Source organism: Carassius carassius, chromosome 12 (genome assembly GCF_963082965.1).
Source record: "Carassius carassius chromosome 12, fCarCar2.1, whole genome shotgun sequence".
NCBI classification, from domain to species: Eukaryota; Metazoa; Chordata; class Actinopteri; order Cypriniformes; family Cyprinidae; genus Carassius; species Carassius carassius.
The window spans coordinates 32,014,823-32,037,263 of record NC_081766.1 but is presented as its reverse complement, the minus strand read 5'-3'; the positions used below and the strand labels follow the sequence as shown (position 1 = coordinate 32,037,263).

At 38.3% G+C, this 22,441-nt stretch overlaps 1 protein-coding gene across 2 annotated transcripts; it reads right to left on the bottom strand.

Annotated features, from left to right (window-relative positions):
* Positions 1-1,055: 1,055 nt before the first annotated feature.
* On the bottom strand, positions 1,056-22,178 carry LOC132155250 (phospholipase ABHD3-like). Of its 2 annotated transcripts, XM_059564124.1 has the most exons (9): positions 21,867-22,178; positions 20,568-20,731; positions 9,969-10,151; positions 7,377-7,422; positions 6,688-6,800; positions 5,158-5,331; positions 3,667-3,715; positions 3,418-3,583; positions 1,056-3,234 (listed from the first exon to the last, which is right to left on the bottom strand). In XM_059564124.1, the coding sequence occupies exons 1-9, from the start codon at positions 22,026-22,028 to the stop codon at positions 3,056-3,058; spliced, it is 1,236 nt and encodes a 411-aa protein (XP_059420107.1). In that variant the 5' UTR covers positions 22,029-22,178; the 3' UTR covers positions 1,056-3,055. The 2 variants fall into 2 exon arrangements, with proteins under 2 accessions (XP_059420107.1, XP_059420108.1); XM_059564125.1 differs by lacking the exons at positions 20,568-20,731; positions 21,867-22,178 and adding an exon at positions 14,737-15,537.
* Between the last annotated feature and the right edge of the window lie 263 nt (positions 22,179-22,441).

Sequence of the window (22,441 nt, the reverse complement as noted above, 5' to 3'; positions counted from 1 at the left end):
AGATAAACAAAACTGTAATTTCTTAAATCCCACACACAGGGTAAATCCACACTTTTAAACTGACAACGGAAGAGCGCACAGGCTGGAACTAAATACATGAGTTAACGAGGTAACTGGGAGGAACACAGGTAAACAGAATGACTAATTAAGAAACAACGAGGACAGGAACAGGAATGACCATAAAAGGGTAGATGAGGGAGAAAACACAACAAAGACCGTCCAATCCTGAAAGCCTCCATTCTTTTTTTCTAAAGCATGACAGGATTAAGTTAATAATTTAGTAAATAATAAGTAAATAATTTCCTTTTATTAGGTTTTGTACAAATTGATGTTTTGACTATACCAAGTCAAGCTCAAATATTCAACTGTTACTCAAGGGGAAGTCGTGGCCTAATGGTTAGAGAGTCGGACTCCCAATAGAAAGGTTGTGAGTTCGAGTCCCGGGCCGGCAGGAATTGTGGGTGGGGGGAGTGCATGTACAGTTCTCTCTCCACCTTCAATACCACGACTTAGGTGCCCTTGAGCAAGGCATCGAACCCCCAACTGCTCCCCGGGCGCCGCAGCATAAATGGCTGCCCACTGCTCTGGGTGTGTGTGTGTGTGTGTGTGTGTGTTCACTGCTCTGTGTGTGTGCACTTCGGATGGGTTAAATGCAGAGCACAAATTCTGAGTATGGGTCACCATACTTGGCTGAATGTCACTTCACTTTTAGATATTGTGAGAAAAAATGAGCAATCAAATATAATTCATGTTTATAAATAACGAAAAAACTAAGATTTAATCCCAAACTAACTATTTTCTAATGAGTCACAGATTATTATTATTATTATTTTACATTTAATTTGTCTTCCTTTATTCCTACCTGTTAAAAAAGAATAAAAATGGATCTGCAAGGTCTATTTTATACTGTATTCATGGAAAGTGAATTTCATCATTTGATATTTGACTGTGATATTCAGATTACAACAGGGCATAATTAATTAATTATCAAATAATGAATAATTGCCATATCACTTATATATAAGTATATATATTTAGAAAGAAAAACTGTACAGTTGAATTCCATAATTTATTTAAGACCACAAATGCACTTATAATCCATACAAGTACATATGCATATATTTATTCTACACAGACATAGATCTTGTATTAAAATCTTATTGCTGCACAAGTTAAATACACAATCCTTTTATAAATCTATAAAAGGAAAGACATTTTCATGGAAAAATATGTCTGTTGTGCTACAGGTTATATGATGCATATCAGTACAGTTACTCGAGACACTTAGAATAGTGACACATGCTACTCAGTCAGGAACAGGATGGATGGGAAGCAGAGAGGAAAGCGTCTTTAAAGTCTACAGAAGCAAAGGCGTTGACAGTTAGAAGCGCAGTATGAAGCCATCATAAAAACAGACAACGGTTAATATACAACACATGGCTGGGCAGTTTCATAGGATTCAATAACTAATGTCTAGTTCTGGACATCATATCATTCCTCCATGAAAATCCCTACATACATTTATATTCGGTTACATTAACAGTTAACAGTTACATCGTTTATTATAAAGAGCTTCCTCATAAAATCACTGCCATCACTATTCCTGTCATTCTCACATAGCTATTTTTTTTCTCATTCTTCAGATCATTTAAGGAGCTGTTAGTAGGATTTCAATGGCACCATCATATAAAAGGCAATTCAAAGCAAGCATTTTAGACAAACAGTAGCTCAAGTCATTTTCACATTCACAGAATCCTTGAAGCCACATATGTGTCTTTTTGTTTTTTGGTTGTTTTTGCCAAAAAAATCACAAACTAACAAGAAACAAAGAAAGTAACATATAAGATACTTTAAAGAAACATCAAGTTATAGCTGGAAATATACTCTCTGTAAATACATGACCACAAGTATCTACTGGCTTCACACACTTCAGTGATACTGTAAAGACAATAATAGCTAAATATTCCTTTCTTTACACTATAGGAACTGAACTGGAGGCCTGGATGCAGTGCACCAATTGCAATGGAAACCAATGAATTTAACCTTTACGTTTACATGAGAAGGTGAAAGTGTTGCTGGACTGTGACCTCTTTGCTTGGACGTGGTATTACGGCATCATGGGTCATTATCAATCTTTTAGGTAAAATCTCTAACAAATTTTTAGACTTGCACAAAACAACTGCACAAATTCCCTCTAACATTCTTGGCTACAATCATTTCTACAGTAGTGCAATTTGACAAAATCTCATAAAAACATGTCCATTTCTCAATTAAATGGAGGTGGAGGTAAATAAAAATGGTAAATTTAAATGTTTAAATTTTTAACAATTAAAAAAAAAAAAAATTCTTTATTTAAAAATTGCTCCTGAAGAAGCAGTTAATGCTTAACTTAAGATTTGATCTTCGATCTTACTGACTCATAGGGTTACGGTAATGTGATTAATTAATGTGACTATTATAAGTATACATCATGGCACTATTTGAAATAAAATATAATGGTGATTTAATAATGCATTATATGCAAAAGGATTAAAGGAAATGTACTTCATTGTGTTGAGAATAATGTCAAAACATGAGTATTTCTTAAATGAAGCTTCATTTTTCTTTATGCAAAAATATATATATCTTTTATTATTATTATTGTTATTATTAGTGAATCTGGAAATTTCTTTTTGACATGGTCCCAATAGGTTTCAGGGCTACAAACGGTGTTTTTCTGGACGTTCTCGATCTCATGTGGATTGATGTTGAGTAATATCACCTAGTGAGTGATTCAGTGGTCCAGGTGGATGTTTAGTCATGTTTAAAAATACATAATTAAGAGAGTGATAGACAGACATGCAATTAAGAAACAAATAAGTGCACCAATGGATGGACGGATGGAACATGTGAGCCAAAGAAGAATTTCTGTTTCATGAATGCAAATCAAATATGACTACTTAAAGAAATAAATAAAAAACAGACTAAAAAAAACTATCCTGGCCCTCAAGTGAACCTGTGCCCTTCATTTTGAGATTTTTTTGCTCATGGCTGTAGAGGGAATGGAAAGAGAAGGTCAGTGGAGATCATCTAGACTGCCATTCTCAAACATGGCCTTGGTGAACTGGCGAAAAACTCTGTCCATGTAGGTGCTCTGCCGTGGCCACAGACCCTCCAGAAAGCCAATATGGCCGCCGTGACAGGTAATGAGCAAGGCCACATTGGGGTTTTGCTTTACTGCCTCCACTGGAAAGGCTGAAAGAAGAAAGACCTTTTTTAGCTCAACATGGATGGGACAAAGTCAACAGCCTGGGCAAAATTTAAGTTTCTTTCACTTTTGCCCTAAACTTAAATGTCACATTTCTTAAAAATAAGGAAAATACACTTTCTACTAAGCTATAGTCTCTCATGCAGCCCTAATAAATCTGGCCGACTCACCATGATTGGGGGAAAAGACATCGTCCGCTGCGTTGAGGCACAGCATTGGCACCTGCACAGACTTGATCTTGTGAATGGGGCTCGCGTCTCGATAGTAGTCATCATTGGATGGATAACCGAACATGACCGATGTGAAACGTTCATCAAACTCTCGGATTGTTTTAGCCTGTGGAATGCAAGCAATAATACCACTACATTAACATGTGACAAATGTGACACAATATTGTGTAAGTCAGAATGATAACTCACCTTCATCACATGGTCTATGTCATATTTTTTTTCAAGAATGGTTCGGTGACTGCAAAAAGAAAAGTCATGTCACACTGAGGATTGGGCTAATCTTCATAACAAGAATGATTCATGGGTGCCATCAGAATCAGTCTGTGGATTATTGTGATGTTTTTATCAGTTGTTTGAACTCTCATTCTGACGGCAGCCATGTACTGCAGAGGATCCATTGGTGAGCATGTGATAGAATAATGGATTTCTCCAAATCTAATGCCATGAAGAAACAAACTTATCTAAATCTTTGATGGTCTGGGGAAGAGTACTTTTTTAGCATATTTTCATTTTCATTTAAAAAAAAAAAAAATCTGTCATCATTTACTCTCACCCTCATGTCATTCCAAACCAGTATGAGTTGCTTTCTTTTGTTGAACATAAAAAAAATCGATTTTTGAAGATTGCTGGTAATCAAACAGTTGGTGGTTGCCATTGCCTTCCATAGTAGGAAAAAAATACTATGGAAGTCAAAGGCAACCACCAACTGTTTGATTACCAGCAATCTTCAAAATATCTTCTTTTATGTTCAACATAAGAAAGCAACTCATACAGGTTTGGAACAACATGAGGGTGAACTATCCCTTTAAGCACATTATTCAAATACTCTAAACCTGCATAGGACATGCAGTTTGGAAAATGGATGGATGGATATTATTTAAATAAGGCATAAAAAACACACCTTTTTCAAGGTCATTTAGATTTGGAAACTTTTTTACCATGTGGTAAATATGGTTCTTCAATTTTATTCTGTACTGCATACTAATTCTTAAAAATAGTATGTGGAAACAGTACAAACCATGCAGTGAGGAATGTTCATGTTCAAAAATCATATTGCAAATTTAATTCAGAGCTGTCATCCCTTACAAAAGATATTTAGCATTTTGAATAAAATTTTGTTTAAACATATGTTTAGCTGCAAATTTGTGGTTGATATTAATTCCGGTTGATCCATAACACTAGAAATGGCAGGTCAAGTTGTGGGAGATGGTACCAATGTGTACTAATGTGCTCTGTTCCAAATGTGGAAGGATATTTGGTTAATATATGCGTACAGAAAATGTGCATACTGTGCACAGTATACCGCATACTACACATATAGTTAGAGTAGTACACTAGTGTTCTATTTCAGACAGACATTCAGTAGTATTATAGTATATATCAAACACAACTGTACCATGCTACCGCCATTGCATTTTTTTGGTAAGTTTTTGATTAGCTGATTAAAAGTTAATTAAAGTAGAATAAGCCCCAAAGTTTTCAGTTCATTACAACAGCCTGTTCTGAAACTGAAGCAAAATACATCAATTCCATTTAATCTTATTTGGCACATTTGTTAACACTCAAAAAGAGATCAGACCCAAAAAGAGTGGCAGTCGAGGACATGGCGATGTCATTACATACAAACACACTAGTCTACGGTGAATTAAGCCCGGTTTATCCCCTTCTGACCCCACTGACCGGTCCACGGATGCCTGCAGGCAGCTGGTGAGGTAGGAGTTGAAGAGGAAGCGGTCCAGGGGCTTTTCCAGTGAAGCTGTGCACTCAAACACATCCCAGCCTGCCGAGAAAACCACCACTCCCTTCAGACGCACCTCCGAGCCCTTCCGACCCAGATAGTTCGCCAGCATCATCCTGCAGGGTGTCAAGATATGAGATGTACTCATAAAGACGCTCAAGACACTTGATGGACTTTGTTGCATGTAGTCACGAAAGCGAACTATTGCCCCGTTGCCAGTTTAAACATTCAAGAGATTTTAAAGTTCAAAAAGACATGAAAGAACTTAATGTAGTACTTGCATGCTGTACGCAACCACAGAATTGAGTTCTCTTTTGTGTCTTATTGCGCTTGAACGGACAAATCCATTAAAAAATTCTTGGAGAGTCTCCTCGAAAACTGTTGGTTATGTCATAAGTGAACAGCTTATAAAGATGTGTTTCATTATACTGGAGCCATGCAAGTAACTGCGCCTAATTTACTAGCTGCTGTCTGTATTGTTAATGTTAATACAAGAAAAAAAAAGAGAGCGGGAAAATTACTCACAACTCTTGAATAACTTGAATGTTGTAGCTTTAACAAGGATTAATCTATATATAATTTAAACAGTAAAAACTATGCAATGCTTTTACATTCATTGATTAAATTTCTGTACCTAAACTATTTAATCATTTTAATTGTAATAATTTATTTATCTGTATTAGCTTATTAGGGCCCACGGGTACAGTCTGCACCAGGGCCCCGCATACCTCAGCTACTGCCCTACACACACACACACACACACACACATATTTATAAACTGTACATAAGCCGTGTGAAGCTGACCCTTTTCTTTCTGTAAGACGGAGCGGATTAGAGCCCTGTTCTGGCAACACAGCTTTTACTTAGAAAGAGTTATAAATTTAGGGTGAAATGATGCTGCGAGGATCTGGGAAATTTCATCTGCATTACATGACAGGGAAATAAATGCATGAACAAAGCATGAACTGAGAACACTTTATAATAGAAGACAGGAATGATATATAATGTTTTTTATGGAAACAGCAATGTTTAAGTTGTGTATGGGTTTGTTTCCTTTTGCACATTTGAAGTATTAATGAAGTATAGTATGTGTAGTAGACGAAACTGCAGCGCTCATTCAGAGATACAGGCAGACTTCATATAGTCATATAGTTCGCAGGCCAAATTAGAGTTCAATCACGATTTCCACAAAAATATTCAGCAGCTGTTTTCAGCAGTGATCATATAAATGTTTCTTGATCAACAAATCAGCATATCAGGAGGATTTCTGAAGGATCACGTGACACTGAAGACTGGAGGAATGATGCTGAAAATGGTATTTCACAAAGGTAAATGCATGCTGCCTCTCTGTTTAATTAAAGGCACTATAAAGTTCAGAACAGGGGAAAAAACAGTGTCCTGGTATGTGTGATCAAAGCAGCTGAATTCCCATTTAAGGGCAGGATAAACCCCTGTATGTGTGTTAAACTCACCCGCCCATAGAAACCCCAGCTGCCATGAGCGGAGCTTTGTCAATGGTCCGCTGGACATGTTCAATGACCACCTCCAGATCCTCTGTGTTCGCTGCACAGTAAGTCCTAGGTGTCTAGAGCACAAGATATATACTCATAAGAGAGAGAGAAAGAGCTCTTACACACAAATACACCAAAGCGCATATCATCCTTATTTATATTCAGTGAATCTTACAGTCTCCGTGCATGAATGCGGTTTATATAAAGTCAACAGTATGAACATTATCTCAGTGTTTGCAACTTTGCACTGTACAATATATGCACCTGCGCTGATATATTACAAAATACTTTTAAGCTTTTTGAGGTTATTTAAATGGGAAAACATGCATTTGCAAAGGTTTCTATAAACATATTCTCAACACATTTCAACTTGTTCAACCACATGAAGTATTGGAGGATTTTACACCCCTTCTGATGGCAAATACACACGGAGAAACATTATCATCTGAATTCCAACAAAGTTCATGAGTCAGAGGAAAGGATTTATCGACAGGCTCTTGTATACAAGGCTTGTTCACACAACAAATATTACATAACTTTAATTCGAATGACTCAAGCTCCATATATTTGGTGACAGAAGCGTGTGTCACCTGTGCCAAAGCTTAATTTGGTTTACGTTCAACAAAGAGGAGATAAAAGATGATCCTTACCAGTAACTTTTCACCTGAAACTCCCCTGTTATTAAACACCACACATCTGAAAAACACAAGAGACGACTCATAGAAATGAGAAATTTGACAGTATTTGAACATAGGTGGAATTCTTGATTCTGATTGGTTCTAAAGGCGTCCATTTATATAAATAAATTACTTCCAGTTTTGTTGATTGTATTATAGTTTTAAATCACTAAACCACACTTTTACTGACAAGTAAAAAAAAAAGAAAAAATAAATGGTCTGTATTTCTAAACAAGATATTTCATTAGTAGTTTAAGGAAGTGTGTGTGTGTGTGTGTGTGTGTGTGTGTGTGTGTGTGTGTGTGTGTGTGTGTGTGTGAAAAGATCTCTAACACTAGCTCGCTCTATTCTTTTTTTATTCTATCGGTTTTCTTTTTTTCTTTTTATTTATTTATTTATTTTTTTTTTTTTTTTTTATTATATTATTTAAAATCCCATGCTAGGTGCACTGTGTTAACCTAACTGAGACTTGTTTTACCACTTATATATCATTGCTCTTTTTGTTGTTTTTGATTGCTTCCACTCTGTCCTCATCTGTAAGTCGCTCTTGATAAAAGCGTCTGCTAAATGAATAAATGTAAATGTAAATGTAAGGAAGTACGTCACTCATTTGTACATTGCTTTGGATAAAAGTGACTTATAAAGTGATCAGCTAAATGAATATTTGCAAAAATATAAATGGTTCTTACATTTATACAAGCATTTTAGGGAACACAACCTAAGATAAGCACACAGTGCAAGCATATTATGTATTTGTATTAATGCCCATCAATAATTTGGTCAGAGTCAGAGAGAAATTCTTCTTATATTTCCAGGTTTTTCATAACCGTGGGAAGCCTGCTAATAACAACCAAATTCATTTTACATCGTTTCTGCCCTATAATAAATATGTACACTTAAAAAAACTGGTGTCACCTTTTTTCTGTATGAGCGTTTTCCTGTATCTTTTTCCTATGCCAACCTAGTCTGATTGCTTCAAGGCATCCCAGAACATAATACACATTATTACACAGATCTGTGCAATGATTGATTTTGTGTAGTCAGTCATGGTATTCAGAGATCAAATATGACTGCTGAACTGTATCGGAGACCACTGTCCAATGTCTTTTTGTTTTTTGTTCATTTTTTTTCTCTAGTTTCACACCTCTCACATTACTCCGCTGTCTATTTCTTGTCTTATAAATAAATATTAAATAAAAATGTTTTATGCATTTAGCAGACGCTTTTTTCCAAAGCAACTTACAGTGCATTCAGGCTATCAATTTTTACCCATCATGTGTTACCGGGGAATCAAACCCCCAACCTCGCAATGCTCTACCAATTGTAGATAAATATATTGCTAATTTGTTGTGTAATAAGTGCCGCATTGTATCTGCATTGATTTTGAATGCAGATTATCACTTCATTTAGCTTAAGATGCCACAACATAATTTATAAGCACTTTATCTGACATAATTGCTGCTTTTTGAGATTAAACAGTAGAAATCCCCACATCCATTAGTCAGCACCAAATGACTGCTTTAAACTTTCAAAGGTTAAAATACAAAGCTTACATGCTCAGCAGCAAAAAAAAGTTTACATCTACTAACATATGTCACTGCTTATGTGTTAGTGTATCTTTAGCGGCTGGTGGGCTGTTTTCTGCTGCGGCATGGAAAGTCTTAGCTAAGCTGCAAAGCTGGTCAAAGCTGCAATTCATTAAGCAGAGAACAGGCAAAAGAAAAATGCTGAGTGAGCTGCTGTAGCCCCCACTGCCTCACGCCTCTCGAGGTTTACAAGAATGAGCTCCTGACAGATGCCCAAAAGGAGAGAAAGTGCCCGGCTCTGCATCCCTGAAGGCTTTAATACAGAGCTCAGCTGTTTGTTGACTCTCTCTCTTTCTCTCTTTCTGTATACATGGACTACTAGCAGCTTTAAAAGTGGAGTCTGACAAAGATGTTCCAGGGTTACTGTAAGCAAGTGTAATGCATGGATCTACATCACAGCTACATATGATCTAGCACAGTTGTGGCATAAAGCTTACAAAAGCATTCGTTCAGGCGAAAAGCTTTCTGAATATTTCAGTACAAAATATGCACAGTTAATGGAAATTATGTTGCTTCTGAAGTCCATTACATGTGCATGTAGAGTAGAAGCCGAAGATAAAGAAGAGCACAATTGTGCATTATTGAAACTGAGAAATTGTGATGTGATGACTCAGGTCCAAAGATGTTGTAAAATATCTGATATAAGCATACCACACATCAGATTATCTATATTAACGAGACTTAAAGAATTGTAGCACCATACAATTATCACAAGTACCATAGAAGTAGTCTGTTCAACTTGCTTCTGAGGTCAGTGAGTCATTGTGCCAGTACACAGCTAAATTCAATGGGAGTGGAAGAGTTTTGACTATTTGGGCTAGTTTTGTTCATAGATATGGCAACCCTGATGTGTTATCATTTTTTCACTGTGGCTGGACTGGAAATTGCTTAATTGTGTTCTATATATAACAAGCATTCTTTGTCGAGAGAGCAAGCATGAGCCTTTTCTAAATGAAAGGCTGTGAACCAGGCTGCTCACCTGTAGCCCAGATCCCGGCTTTGCTGTACCATATGTAGAATGTAGGATTCGCGGCTTGTGCCCGTCAGTCCTGGGAGCAGCAGCACAGTGGGGCGCGTGGACTGGTCCGGGTGGGACGCGCTGTCATCATTGTCAAACCAATCCAGAGAGATCTGGCCTCCATCTGGTGCTGTAATGAGCTCACTGCCGGACACACAGAACAGCTTAATTTAGCCAGAGGAACATTCAGTCAAACTGTGGAATTGTTTGTTAATACTAGCTTAAGTGCTCATGAATAGTACAAAGAGAAACTGTTATAGGAATGTTACTCAACTAACAAAAGTATCATAAAGTCCCATGGTAGTACAACGGTTGCATAGCAATCCGTATCACACCACAGCGGCCTCTTAAGCCACTTAAAATGTACAGTATGAATGAAATTAGATTGGATTGGTTTGGAAACAAAAGAATGTGCTTTGTTCTTATGTGCAAATGCCTTTAAAACAGTTTGTGCTTTTATATGCAAGCTCAAGCCCCATTAAAAATGAATCACTCCGCAAATGAATCAATCATTCGATCTTATCCAGCAAACAGGTTTGCGAAAATGTCAGAAATGGTTTACTAAAATAAAAACAGGATATTTTATATATATAGAAAACAAAAGGAGCACTGAATGAAGCAGATATTTATGCACAATCCACTGTAAATGACAAAAAATAAAATAAAAATAAAAATGGGAACAATATTAATGGGGGAGGGGTTTGCTAGAAAACAGTTTTGTTTTGTTTTTTTCTGAAAAAGATTTTTTTCCACAAAAATGAAGCAGCACAACTGTTATCAACATTGACAATAATTAGAAATGTTTCTTGAGCTGCAAATAGAAAAAAATGTAAATTATTTTTGAAGGATCCTGTGAGACTGAAGACACTGAAAATTAGCCTTTTTGTCGCAGAAATAAATTACATTCTTAAATATATGCAAATAGGATACAATTATTAAAACATTTTAACAATATTTCATAATATTACTGTTTTTAGTGTTTTTGTCTAATAAATACTCCGTAGGTAAGCATACAAGATTTTTTCAAAAACATTAAAACAATTAGTACAGACCCCAAACTTTAATCATAGTATATGATGTGTACACAGATTAACTGTTAAACACTTATTTGACAAGCAATTTACTCAAAATTACTTTAAAAAGTAAGTCTTCTATATCAAGGTCAACCTTTAGATACAGTAGATATATATTCACAAAATTGGTTAAATTCACGCGATACTGCTCATGATGTATTTACAGTGGATGGACTCTTCTGTTGTTTTATTTGGCCTCATCATGACTCTGCTGGTAGTCCTGCAGAGATGCTGTGTAGAGAATCTGTGTCAAAGGGCTCTCGTGTTGTCTTACAGCTCTACACTAAAGCAGCTTTCTCAGCGAGCAGATAACATGCAGAGCTACATGTGTGCGATGTAATTTCAGAGCCATCATGAAATATGCACTCTAGATCAAGTCTGTCTGCAGTCACTGCCATCAAGAACAGCCTGCTCTCTGAATGTGGGAAAGTTTTTTATAGACATGTAAATCCCACCGTATAGAGAATGAGAAACCAATCTGGCACGTCTACCAATGACAATCTATCGACTTTCAGAAATATTTCAGCAGAAGAATAAAAAATATAGTGCTTATATATCTTTCATCAAACATCTTAGTTTTCAAATATCTTACTTTCTAACAAAATTGAATTCAACGTATACTGACACTAAGGCCAAAATAATGACACTATGTCTGCACAATTTTGGGGGGAAATCAAATTTATATTTAAAAACTAGCTCCAGTTTTGCTGTACTTTGTGTAGGGCTTCACAATTTGGGCCAAAATGTTGTGATTATGTATCAAGATAAATGAAAATATTAAAAAAATAGGAAATATTACCATTGCAAACATATTACAATTAAAAATGCTATTAAAAAAGCAGATTTGTTATATTTTTTAATTATAATAATAATACTTATTATTATTATTATTATTATTATTAGTGGACACTCTGGATCTAATCATCAGTAGGGGTCTAAACATTTCATCCATTGTTACTAAGGACATAGCACTATCTGATCACTTCTGTATTTTCTTTGATATATTGATCTCTGCTAAAACTGAATCTAGATCTGTCTCTGTCAGAAGGAGATGCATAAACGAGAACACAAGTGTACTATTTATGGAGGCTAAATCTTTAACACTAAGCATTTCTCTAGACTCTGTTGATATTATCCTTGATTCCTTCAACTCAAAAGTTAAGAATGTTATTGATGATATTGCTGCAATAATAGTCAGTAAGAAAACAAACAGACGGAAATCAGTTTGGAGAAGATCAACAGCAGTTCAGACTATGAAAAGACAATGCAGAAAAGCCGAGCGGATGTGGCGGAAGACAAAACTTGAAATTCACTATAGCATCTATAAAGACATCCACAGATAGACAGAATTTCTTCTCAAACCTTATAAACAGTAACTTAAATAACACTCGTACTCTTTTTGCCACTTTTGAGAGACTGACAAACCCCCCAAGTGAAATGCTATCAGACAGCAAATGCAATGAGTTTGCTTCCTTCTTTTCTGAGAAGATCATCAATATCAGGAAGGTGATTAGGACATCCTCAAGTAATGCAGAGGTCAGACAGATTCGGCCACAATATCAAAAAGATACTATGTCTATTTTTGAAACAATTGATAGCAAAATTCTGGAAGACAAAGTGCAGCACCTAAAATCGTCAACCTGCTATCTTGACACACTTCCCACATCTTTTTTTTTTTTCGAAAGTGTCCTTAACTGCTTAGAAGCAGATATTTTAGAAGTGGTGAATGCCTCACTTCTTTCTGGGACATTTCCAAACTCCTTAAAAACTGCAGTTGTTAAGCCCCTCCTGAAAAAGAGCAATCTTGATAACACCATTTTGAGCAATTTTAGACCAATATGTAATCTTCCTTTTATAGGCAAAATTATAGAAAAGGTAGTTTTGAATCAGATGAAAAAATACTTAAATGGATACCTGCACAATTTTCAATCTGGTTTTCGACCGCATCAGAGCACAGAGACAGCACTAATTAAGATAATAAATGATATTCGCTTAAATTGTGACTCTGGCAATATATCGGTGCTGGTATTGCTAGATCAGTGCTGCGTTTGACACTGTCGATCATAACATACTACTAGAGAGACTGGAAAACTGGGTCTGGCTTTCTGGGATGGTACTTAAATGGTTCAGGTCATACATAGAAGGGAGAGGCGATTATGAGAGTCTAGGAGAGCATAAGTCTAAGTGGAGTCCCACAAGGCTCAATTCTTGCACCGCTCTTGTTTAGCCTGTATATGCTTCCACTAAGTCAAATAATGAGAAAGAACCAAATTGCCTATCACAGCTATGCTAATGCTACCCAGATTTACCTAGCCTTATCTCCAAATGACTAAAGCCCCACTGATTCCCTCTGCCAGTGCATTGATGAAATTAATAGTTGGATGTGCCAGAACTTTCTTCAGTTAAACAAGGAAAAAGTCATTGCATTTGGAAACAAAGATGAAGTGTTCAAGGTGAATGCATACCTTAACTCTAGGGGTCAAACAACTAAAAATCAAGTCAGGAATCTTGGTGTGATTCTGGAGACAGACCTTAGTTTCAGTAGTCATGTCAAAGCACTAACTAAATCAGCATACTATCATTTAAAAAACATTTCAATAATTAGATGTTTTGTTTCCAGCCAAGACTTGACTATTGTAATGGGCTCCTCACCGGCCTTCCCAAAAAGACCATTAGACAGCTGCAGCTCATCCAGAACGCTGCTGCCAGGATTCTGACTAGAACCCGAAAATCTGAGCATATCACACCAGTCCTCAGGTCCTTACACTGGCTTCCAGTTACATTTAAGATTGATTTTAAAGTACTTTTACTCGCATATAAGTCACTAAATGACCTAGGACCGAAATATATTGCAGATATGCTCACTGAATATAAACCTAACAGAGCACTCAGATCATTAGGATCGAGTCAGTTAGAAATACCAAGGGTTCACACAAAACAAGGGGAGTCCGCCTTTAGTTACTATGCCGCCCGCAGTTGGAATCAGTTTCCAGAAGAGGTCAGATGTAGTAAAACACTAGTCACATTTAAATCTAGACTCAAAACCCATCTGTTTAACTGTGCATTTATTGAATGAGCACTGTGCTATGTCCGAACTGATTGCACTATATTTTCACTGTTTTTTTAAATGTAAAATCATTTTCTAACTGTTTTTAATTTCAAAGTAAATGTTTTAATCATTTTAAAAGTTTTAAAATTGCTTGTTTTATTTGTTATTATTTTTCTTCATGATTATTTTACTTTCTTTTATGTAAAGCACTTTGAATTACCATTGTGTACGAAATGTGCTATATAAATAAACTTGCCTTGCCTTGCCTTGCCTATTAATTATACATATTATTAATAAATGAAAATATTCTAGAAAAGAGGAAATATTACTACTGCATAAATACTATTTCACTTTAAAATAAAACATAGCGCATTTAAGAAAAAAAGGATTCATTTTATTTTGTACTGTCTCTTGTAACTGTAAAATTATATTATATATTTGTTTTAATTCTTTATGTTCAATTGAATTTGTGTCACGATCTCCGGTCTTTTGCTCAGTCACATCTGCACTATCATGCTCCTTGATCCGGACCTGCACTCAATCAGTCTTGAACCACAGCCAACACCATTCACCTCGTTAACTCACCCTACTTAAGCACACAGCTTACCCTAAGCTGGTCTCGTTTAGAGTTAAGACTGTATTCTCCAGAGTTCCTGTCTCCATCATTTCTCCAGCAGTTCCTCCTGTGTTCCAGCGTCTCCCTGTGTTTGACATAACCTGGATACTTACCTAAAAGAAGATGAGGTGTGTGCATTCCTGGTACCTCATCTCCACATCTATGATCTCTCCAGCACCTACAGAGACACTAAACACCAGTTACCTCTCCATCTATACTCTGAATTGCTATTACCTCTATTTACTTACCTGCATTACTCCATTTTTCTCATCACTGCAATAAAACTGAACTGTAGTTGAATTGTCCATCTGTCTAAGTCTGTGATCCGTAACAGAAGACCAGACCTACACTGATCGCAGTACAAGCATTCCTCTCCATCAAGCTGAACTGCTATACTCCCTCTAACAAAATGGCCGTCACCTTGCCCAATATGCAGAGGAATTCTTGGATTTGGCCTACTCCGTCTATTTGGTGGTTAAATTGCTTATAACAATCTTCCATGGAGGTTTGTATGAATCATTATACTCGATGCCCTGGGATAGTAACAACTGCTCATTGGAGCAATATATCCCTTGCACTCTTGCTCAGTCGATCTTTCTCCAGAACACCACATTCTTTCCCTCAAGCCCCTGAGTCGCCTCCAGCGTCAGCTCCAGCCACTGAGGGTTTAATCCAGTGTTGGCTCCAACCCCTTGAGTCTGCTCCAGCATTGGCTCCAGCGTCGGCTCCAGCCCCTGAGTTGGCTCAAGCGTCGGCTCCAGCCCCTGTGTCGGCTCCAGCCACGGAATCTGCTCCAGCCCCTGAGTCCCCTCCAGCGTCGGCTCCAGCCTCTAAATCGCCTCCAGCTTCGGATCCTGCCCCTGAGTCTGCTCCAGCCCCTGAGTCTGCTCCAACTTTTGCATACCCAGACCTTCAAACTTACAGCAGAAGGTCCATGAACTGCAGGTCTAGGATCGCCCAAGAGGCCATATAACTGACAGGTAAAGCAACCAATCAGGTTTCGTGTTGTGCCGTGTGTTTAGGGCCATGGAAATGTCCCCACAATAACAGACCGGTGTGTAAAACTCTTGGGATGTATTTTAAAGAGTCTATGCTGCAAACTTATTTAATTTCACATACTTTGAAAATCCAAAACTTAGCTGATCCTTATAAGGGCTCATTGTCACAGTTGTAAACACAAGAGCTTTCTTCTAACATGATTGTGTTTGGCAACAAGGCATTTTTGTTTCCAGGTGGAACATTAAAGAAAGTGACACACCTGTCTACCGGAAATCCTGTATAATTCAACCAATCAGATGATGAATTCGCTCATCTCAGAGTCCACTCCATCCCCGGAGCTCATCTCAGAGTCCACTCCATCCCCGGAGCTCATCTCAGAGTCCACTCCAGCCCCGGAGCTAATCTAAGAGTCTACAATGCTGTCTGTAATGGCTCTGGTAATTATTTGTATTTGGGCCGCTCTCTCCCAAGAGCTAAGCCAGGAGCCTGCTCTCACACCAGTGCTCAGCCAGGTGGTCCCACTTGCCCCAGAACTCACCCAGAGCACACTTTCACTATAGGATTCTCTATTGCCATCTGTATCTCCAGTTGCCCCCTTGTGTCTCCAGTATTTCCTGAGTCTCCAGTGCCCCCTGTACCTCCCTGGCCTTCTTTGCTCCCGGCACCTCCCTGGTATCCTGTAATGCTGGCACCTTCCTGAGCTACCAGCACCTCCTTGGTTCCCTGAGTTACCGGTGCCACCCTGGAGAGTTTCACCCACCGGTGACACTCTAGTCTGCTGGCACAGCCTTGGTTACCTTCCCAGAAGCTACCACGTGTCCAGGGCATCTATCCTTCCTCTCTGGTGGTCCTCTTCTTGGCACGAGGACACACCTTCTGGGAGGTGGAGTACTGTCAAGATCTAAGGTCTTTTCCTTGGTCACATTTGGACTACAGTTTTCATCATGCTCCTTGATTCACACCTGCACTTGAACCACACCTGACACCATTCACCTTGTTAACTCGCCCTATTTAAGCACACAGCTCTTATACCCTCTTTGTCTGGTTAAGACTGTATTCTCCAGAGTTCCTGTCTCCTTCGTTCTCCGGTGTTTCACCTGAGTTCCTGTGTTTGACATAACCTGGATACTTACCTAAAAGAAGACAAGGTATGTGCATTCCTGGTACCTCATCTCTATGTCTATGATGTCTCCAGCACCTGCAGAGAGAGTAAACACCAATTACCTCTCCATCTATACTCTGAATTGCTTGACTTACTTACCTGCATTACTCCATTTGTTTTTTCACTGCAATACTGTTGAAAGTCTGTGATCTGTGTTTTATAATTTAAGTATTTTTTTATGTCAATACTGTTTATTACAAACTTTTAAACAAACTATAATGTATATAACTTTGAAAATACATAGAGTTTTAATGTTTATCAAAGCCTTGCCAAATATACTTATATTGCAAGTTCTGTACAGCAAACACAAATCAATATACTTTGATTATTTAGTCAAAACTACTATCTGTGACATTCAACAAACCTAGATTCCTTTGGTGCCAGGATTTTAGACAATATATCTGAATAGATTGCACAAATATTGCTGGTATTTGATGTTGCTCTCTCATTTGGATTTGTACTCCTAGAACATTCAGTTTCCAAAACAGAAGTCCCCATTTCACACCTGACTACATGGCATTGAAGCTCGTCGGCAGTGTCAGAGATGGATGGCATCACACACAAGAGCAGTCAGTGAGTCCCAGCATGCATCACACCCTTCCGTCCTAATGGGAAGGTGCAGCTGCTGGGACGGTCAAACTCAGATGCCCTTGACTTCAAACACTGTCCTCGATTATTCCATACAAACAGCAGGATCTGTAAGCAGATTTGCTCACTCAGACACATGTGCATCTCTCACGACCGCTGCATATTGAGACAGAGGAAACAGATTAACTATTGCTTATAATTTTGCTAAAAGCAATGCAGGTGACGAGTCGAAACAGAATGGTGGATGGTACTGTTTTTGCGTGCATGCATCTTGTCTGATCACAGAGCAGAATTGCAGAGGCCATTTTAGCCTCTAAATTGCTTTAGTGAGAGATACACTGCAGCACTGAATCAGTTTAACCAAATCAATAACTGACTGTTTATACATGCTGATAAACATAAACATGCTGCTATTCACCACACAATACACTATTTCACCAACAAACTGAGTTAAACCAAGTGTTGAGTTTTTTATTTAAACAATGTTTAAATACCAGATGCTTTAAAGTTGTGACGTAACAGAAGTAGCAGATATTTCTTATTATTGAATAAAACTATTAAACTGAATTGAAAATATTATGGTAAAAATACAATTTCAATGTAAAATACAACAAATAACATTAATAATGACTTTATTTTACAGTGCAAACGGCAACATGACTAATATTAATTTCTTCATTTTTTCAACTGAATTTGTTTCATAATTGAAGAATTTTACAACATTAATACTGCTATTTTCATGTTTATTACTGTGAAGCTGCATTGAATCAATATATTGATTGGATGTAGGCAGATCTGAATGTAAGTTTGCAATCAATTGTAAGAGAGTAAAAAAATTACAAAGTAAAAAAATATATCTTTTTGCAATGTAATCAAAAACATACATCTAAAAAATACAATAAATATATTAAAAAATATAACATTGACTGTAACGATATCAACCTTCATATTCATCCGGAAGAAGGAGGCGGGAACCGGCGGACAATCAAAAACATTTTAATAACAAAATAAACACAAAACAGCGCACCAGCCCCTCACGGACGACTGGTGCGCATAAAATAAAAACCAAAACACAACTAAAAGCCCAGGCCTGGTCCTCTCTCGTCCTTCACTGTCGTCGCTCCAGTTTTATATCCTTCCATCTCCTCCATGGGCCTCGAGACCGGTGGGACGAACAGGTGTAGTTCATCTCCAATCACTCCCCCGGCCTCGCTCCCATGTCCCTCGGCCCCGCCCCACTCGTCACATACCCCCATCGCCCCTCGCAGGCCGGGGGGTACTCCCGAGACTGCGCTCTACTCCCCCCCCCCCCCCTCCCTCCGGGGGGCCGCTCCCGGGGACCTGCGGGAACCTGGGGGTAGGACAGGCGAGGCGAGAGAAAAGGAGATGGAAGGAGGAGCGACAGAGACGAGAGAGGGGAGAGAGGAAAAAAAAAAAAAAAAAAAAAAATTCCGGTTCCCAGACGCACCGCTGCTCGGCCCTCCACCAGCTGGGTGATCTCCTCCGCGGTGCCTGGCGGTGGCACTGGACGGCCCTCGGCGGACGGCACGACACTCCTCCGCCGCCCGGTGGACGGCGACGGCTCCTCCGGTTTTGGGCAGCCGGCAGGAGTCCCCCGTTCCCTGCTCCTCCCCGTTCCGGCGGAGGCAGCAGGCTCCGGCCACCTGGCGAACGGCGCCGACTCCTCCGCTCCCTCACGGACGGCAGCCGTCTCTCCACATCGTGGGCGGCCGGTAGCGAGCTCGCCCGTCCCCGGCAACTCGCTCCAGTCCACCGCCTCGAGCGTCCATGGCGGCACACTCCTCGCCAGCTCGATGGCACCGCGGATTCACCACAGCGGCGAGGGATCTTCAGCAGCGCGTCCCTCCTTCTCCCGGGTTTCGGCACCACTGTAACGATTAACCTTCCTATTCATCCGGAAGAAGGAGGCGGGAACCGGCGGACAATCAAAACAACATTTTAATAATAACAAAATAAACACAAAACAGCGCACCAGCCCCTCACGGACGACTGGTGCGCATAAAATAAAACCCAAAACACAACTAAAAGCCCAGGCCTGGTCCTCTCTCGTCCTTCACTGTCGTCGCTCCAGTTTTATATCCTTCCATCTCCTCCATGGGCCTCGAGACCGGTGGGACGAACAGGTGTAGTTCATCTCCAATCACTCCCCCGGCCTCGCTCCCATGTCCCTCGGCCCCGCCCCACTCGTCACATTGACTATATATTTTCATTTCATGAATTTTTTTTCTCGACTATGCTTTTTTATGTACAGTAAATTTCTTTATACATACTGAATTAATTTGTAAAATATGTTTTCTTTCTATAAAACATAATTTTTTTTTTTTTTTCACTTTGGCTATGGGGTGAAATATGACCCTCTATACTTGCCCACTCTACTTGCATCAGTGTTTGATTCCCATTACATGCAATCATCAGAATATGAAAGCTGATATAAGCTACACCTTCTCTTTCTCTGTTTATACTGCTGAGAATGGGAGTCCTCTGAACATTAGAGCTACTCTCCTTATGCATCAGACAATCAATGAAATGAATGCTGAAAGGAGCTCTCTGATCATCTATCAAGGGCACTTTCATATGTTAAAGAAGGCAAAACAAGTCTTCAAGTGGAGAAACGGTGGCAACTTCAGCATAAATACGAATCCTGCTTTGATTCTGAATTATCTTTCAGCCAAAGGAGACCCAGCTTTCTGCAAAATTAACTTCAGAAGGACAACAACTGCTTTTGTTGCTTAACCTTCCTCGCTCCTCAGGACTGTTAAAGAACCCCAATGGCAAATATTGTCTACTTTACTATTAATATAGCAGCTATATACAGTAAGTATTCAAATTCAGAGCAAATGCTTATTTCCTGCCTAAACTAACCTGGCACCGTAAACTCTTAACAGCCACTTCCTCTGACATTAAGTCGTTGAAATGGTTTGATTTTGAAAGATTCGAGAGTACCAGTAATTGTGCATTTCTTCGAAAGCATTTATGGGCTTTGTAGAGTTAAACAGTCATCCTGCCACAATCACAACACTACACATTCTGACTGTGAGGGAAATGCGCTCACTTTCTGTAGTTGACCAAGGGCTTGGCGGTCACGAAGGGTCTGAGCAGCGTTTGCACCCGGCTCTCCCAGCACCAGAACGTGGGGTAGTACGTCTCCGAGACCACGGGGCATTTCTCCCTCAGGAACTGATGAAACTTCTTTCCTCCAGCTATCAGTATGGGCTTCTGCAAAGAGCAAAGGGATTGGTAAATATCTCAGAAAGCAAAACTGAGACAGTTCAAAATATTTGTAGAATAGAAATTGATTTATTTATTTATTTTCATAATACTAAGACTTTTTAGTAAATGTATGATAACAATCATTATCATAATCATAATATACAATACACATTTATTAATTCTATTACAACTCTATTTGATAAAATAAATATTATAATAATAAATATAATATAATAATAACAATCATAATATATCTTACATAATTATTATAATTATGGTTAATAAATAATAAATAAAAAATAACACAAATTTCATTTTATATCATATTATAAATATACTGTATTGTTTTATGATAAAATATTATATTATTGTAATAATAACAATCATATTATATATATATATATATATATAATTGATTAATAAATAATAAAATCAAATTAAATACAAATAATTTTATATCATATTAAAATATATCGTATTCTTTTATTATAATATAAATAGAATGATATTGTGACATACATTTGCAAAAAAAAAAAAAAAATATCAAGAAAATAAACTTTTTACCCTAAAGAAACCGAGTGACTTGATAGAATAGCTTATGAATATGTTATAATAGTAGTTTTGATAGTCTGCTAAATAAATTATAATTGTATAGTTTTATATTTCTGTGTGCACCATTCAGATATATTTGAGCTTTGTCTAGAGACAATCTTGCTGAACAACTGATTTCATTATTGTATGTTTGGTGAAAATGAGAACACGTGAACTATTATTTAATATGCAGAGTTACTACCTTAAAATCTATTTCCGTGTCTTAGCTGTAAAAAAAAAAAAAAGGGGAAATATGCTTTTAGGGCACTATTTTTACCTGTGTATAAGTTTCAACATGCCAGCAAGATAATTCCTTTGACAGATGAAACCTTGAATACATATTCCAAGGCGCATTATGACATTAATATCCGCTGTGCACTCGCGTAAGATTATATTATGCGGACTGAGTCAAATACTGGCATGCATTATGACATCATTTGACAGCACTTCTCTGCAAATATGACCCAATCGCGTGCACGAGCATCCGAATCACTCCATTTATGTGGTCATGAATGTGAATGCAGCCGACTCGGATATACAGTCACCTTACCTTGGCTACAGAGATCAGGTAATAGCAGGCATAAGCGGCGCTGAATCCGAGCACCACTGACAGTCCAACCCCAGAGCCAAATAGCCCGACTTTAACTTGGTTTTTGAAGTAATGTGAAAGGTCATTCGTAAATAAATTAAAATTAAGCTCCGGTGAGATCATTTCCTTATAAGGCCCTCGGTTCCGGCCACTGAGACACTCGGGCTGCTGCTGGATGAGAGGATGCGCGTCCAAATGCAGAGGTGAACGGAGACAGGAGTTTAGAGATGAGGAGATGGGTGGCGCTCTGCGAGGAAGGTCAATGCAGCCCGGAGAAATGCAACCCTGTAGAGCGGAAAACAGAGGCAGGTCGAAGTGGGCGGGGCTTAGGATTCGGCATTTCTTATTCTTTATAAAATGATTGGATTGGTCATTTAAAGTCACGCTGTAAAAGTGACCGACAAACAACGCCTGCACATGAAACGTTCGTTTGTTGGTATGTTTGTTTTTGCCAAATATTATTAAAAAGTATAGCCTATACAAACATGAACGACATGGAATAAAAACACACAAGAAACACACAAAATTCTAAGTAG

Coding starts and splice junctions, on each gene's coding strand:
- LOC132155250 (XM_059564124.1), bottom strand. CDS start 22,028: ATGATCTCACCGGAGCTTAATTTTAATTTATTTACGAATGACCTTTCA. Junction 10,152..20,567: donor CCCTTGGTCAACTACAGAAA/GTGAGCGCATTT, acceptor TGTGTCCGGCAG/TGAGCTCATTACAGCACCAG. Junction 6,801..7,376: donor TTTCAGGTGAAAAGTTACTG/GTAAGGATCATC, acceptor CTTGTGCTCTAG/ACACCTAGGACTTACTGTGC.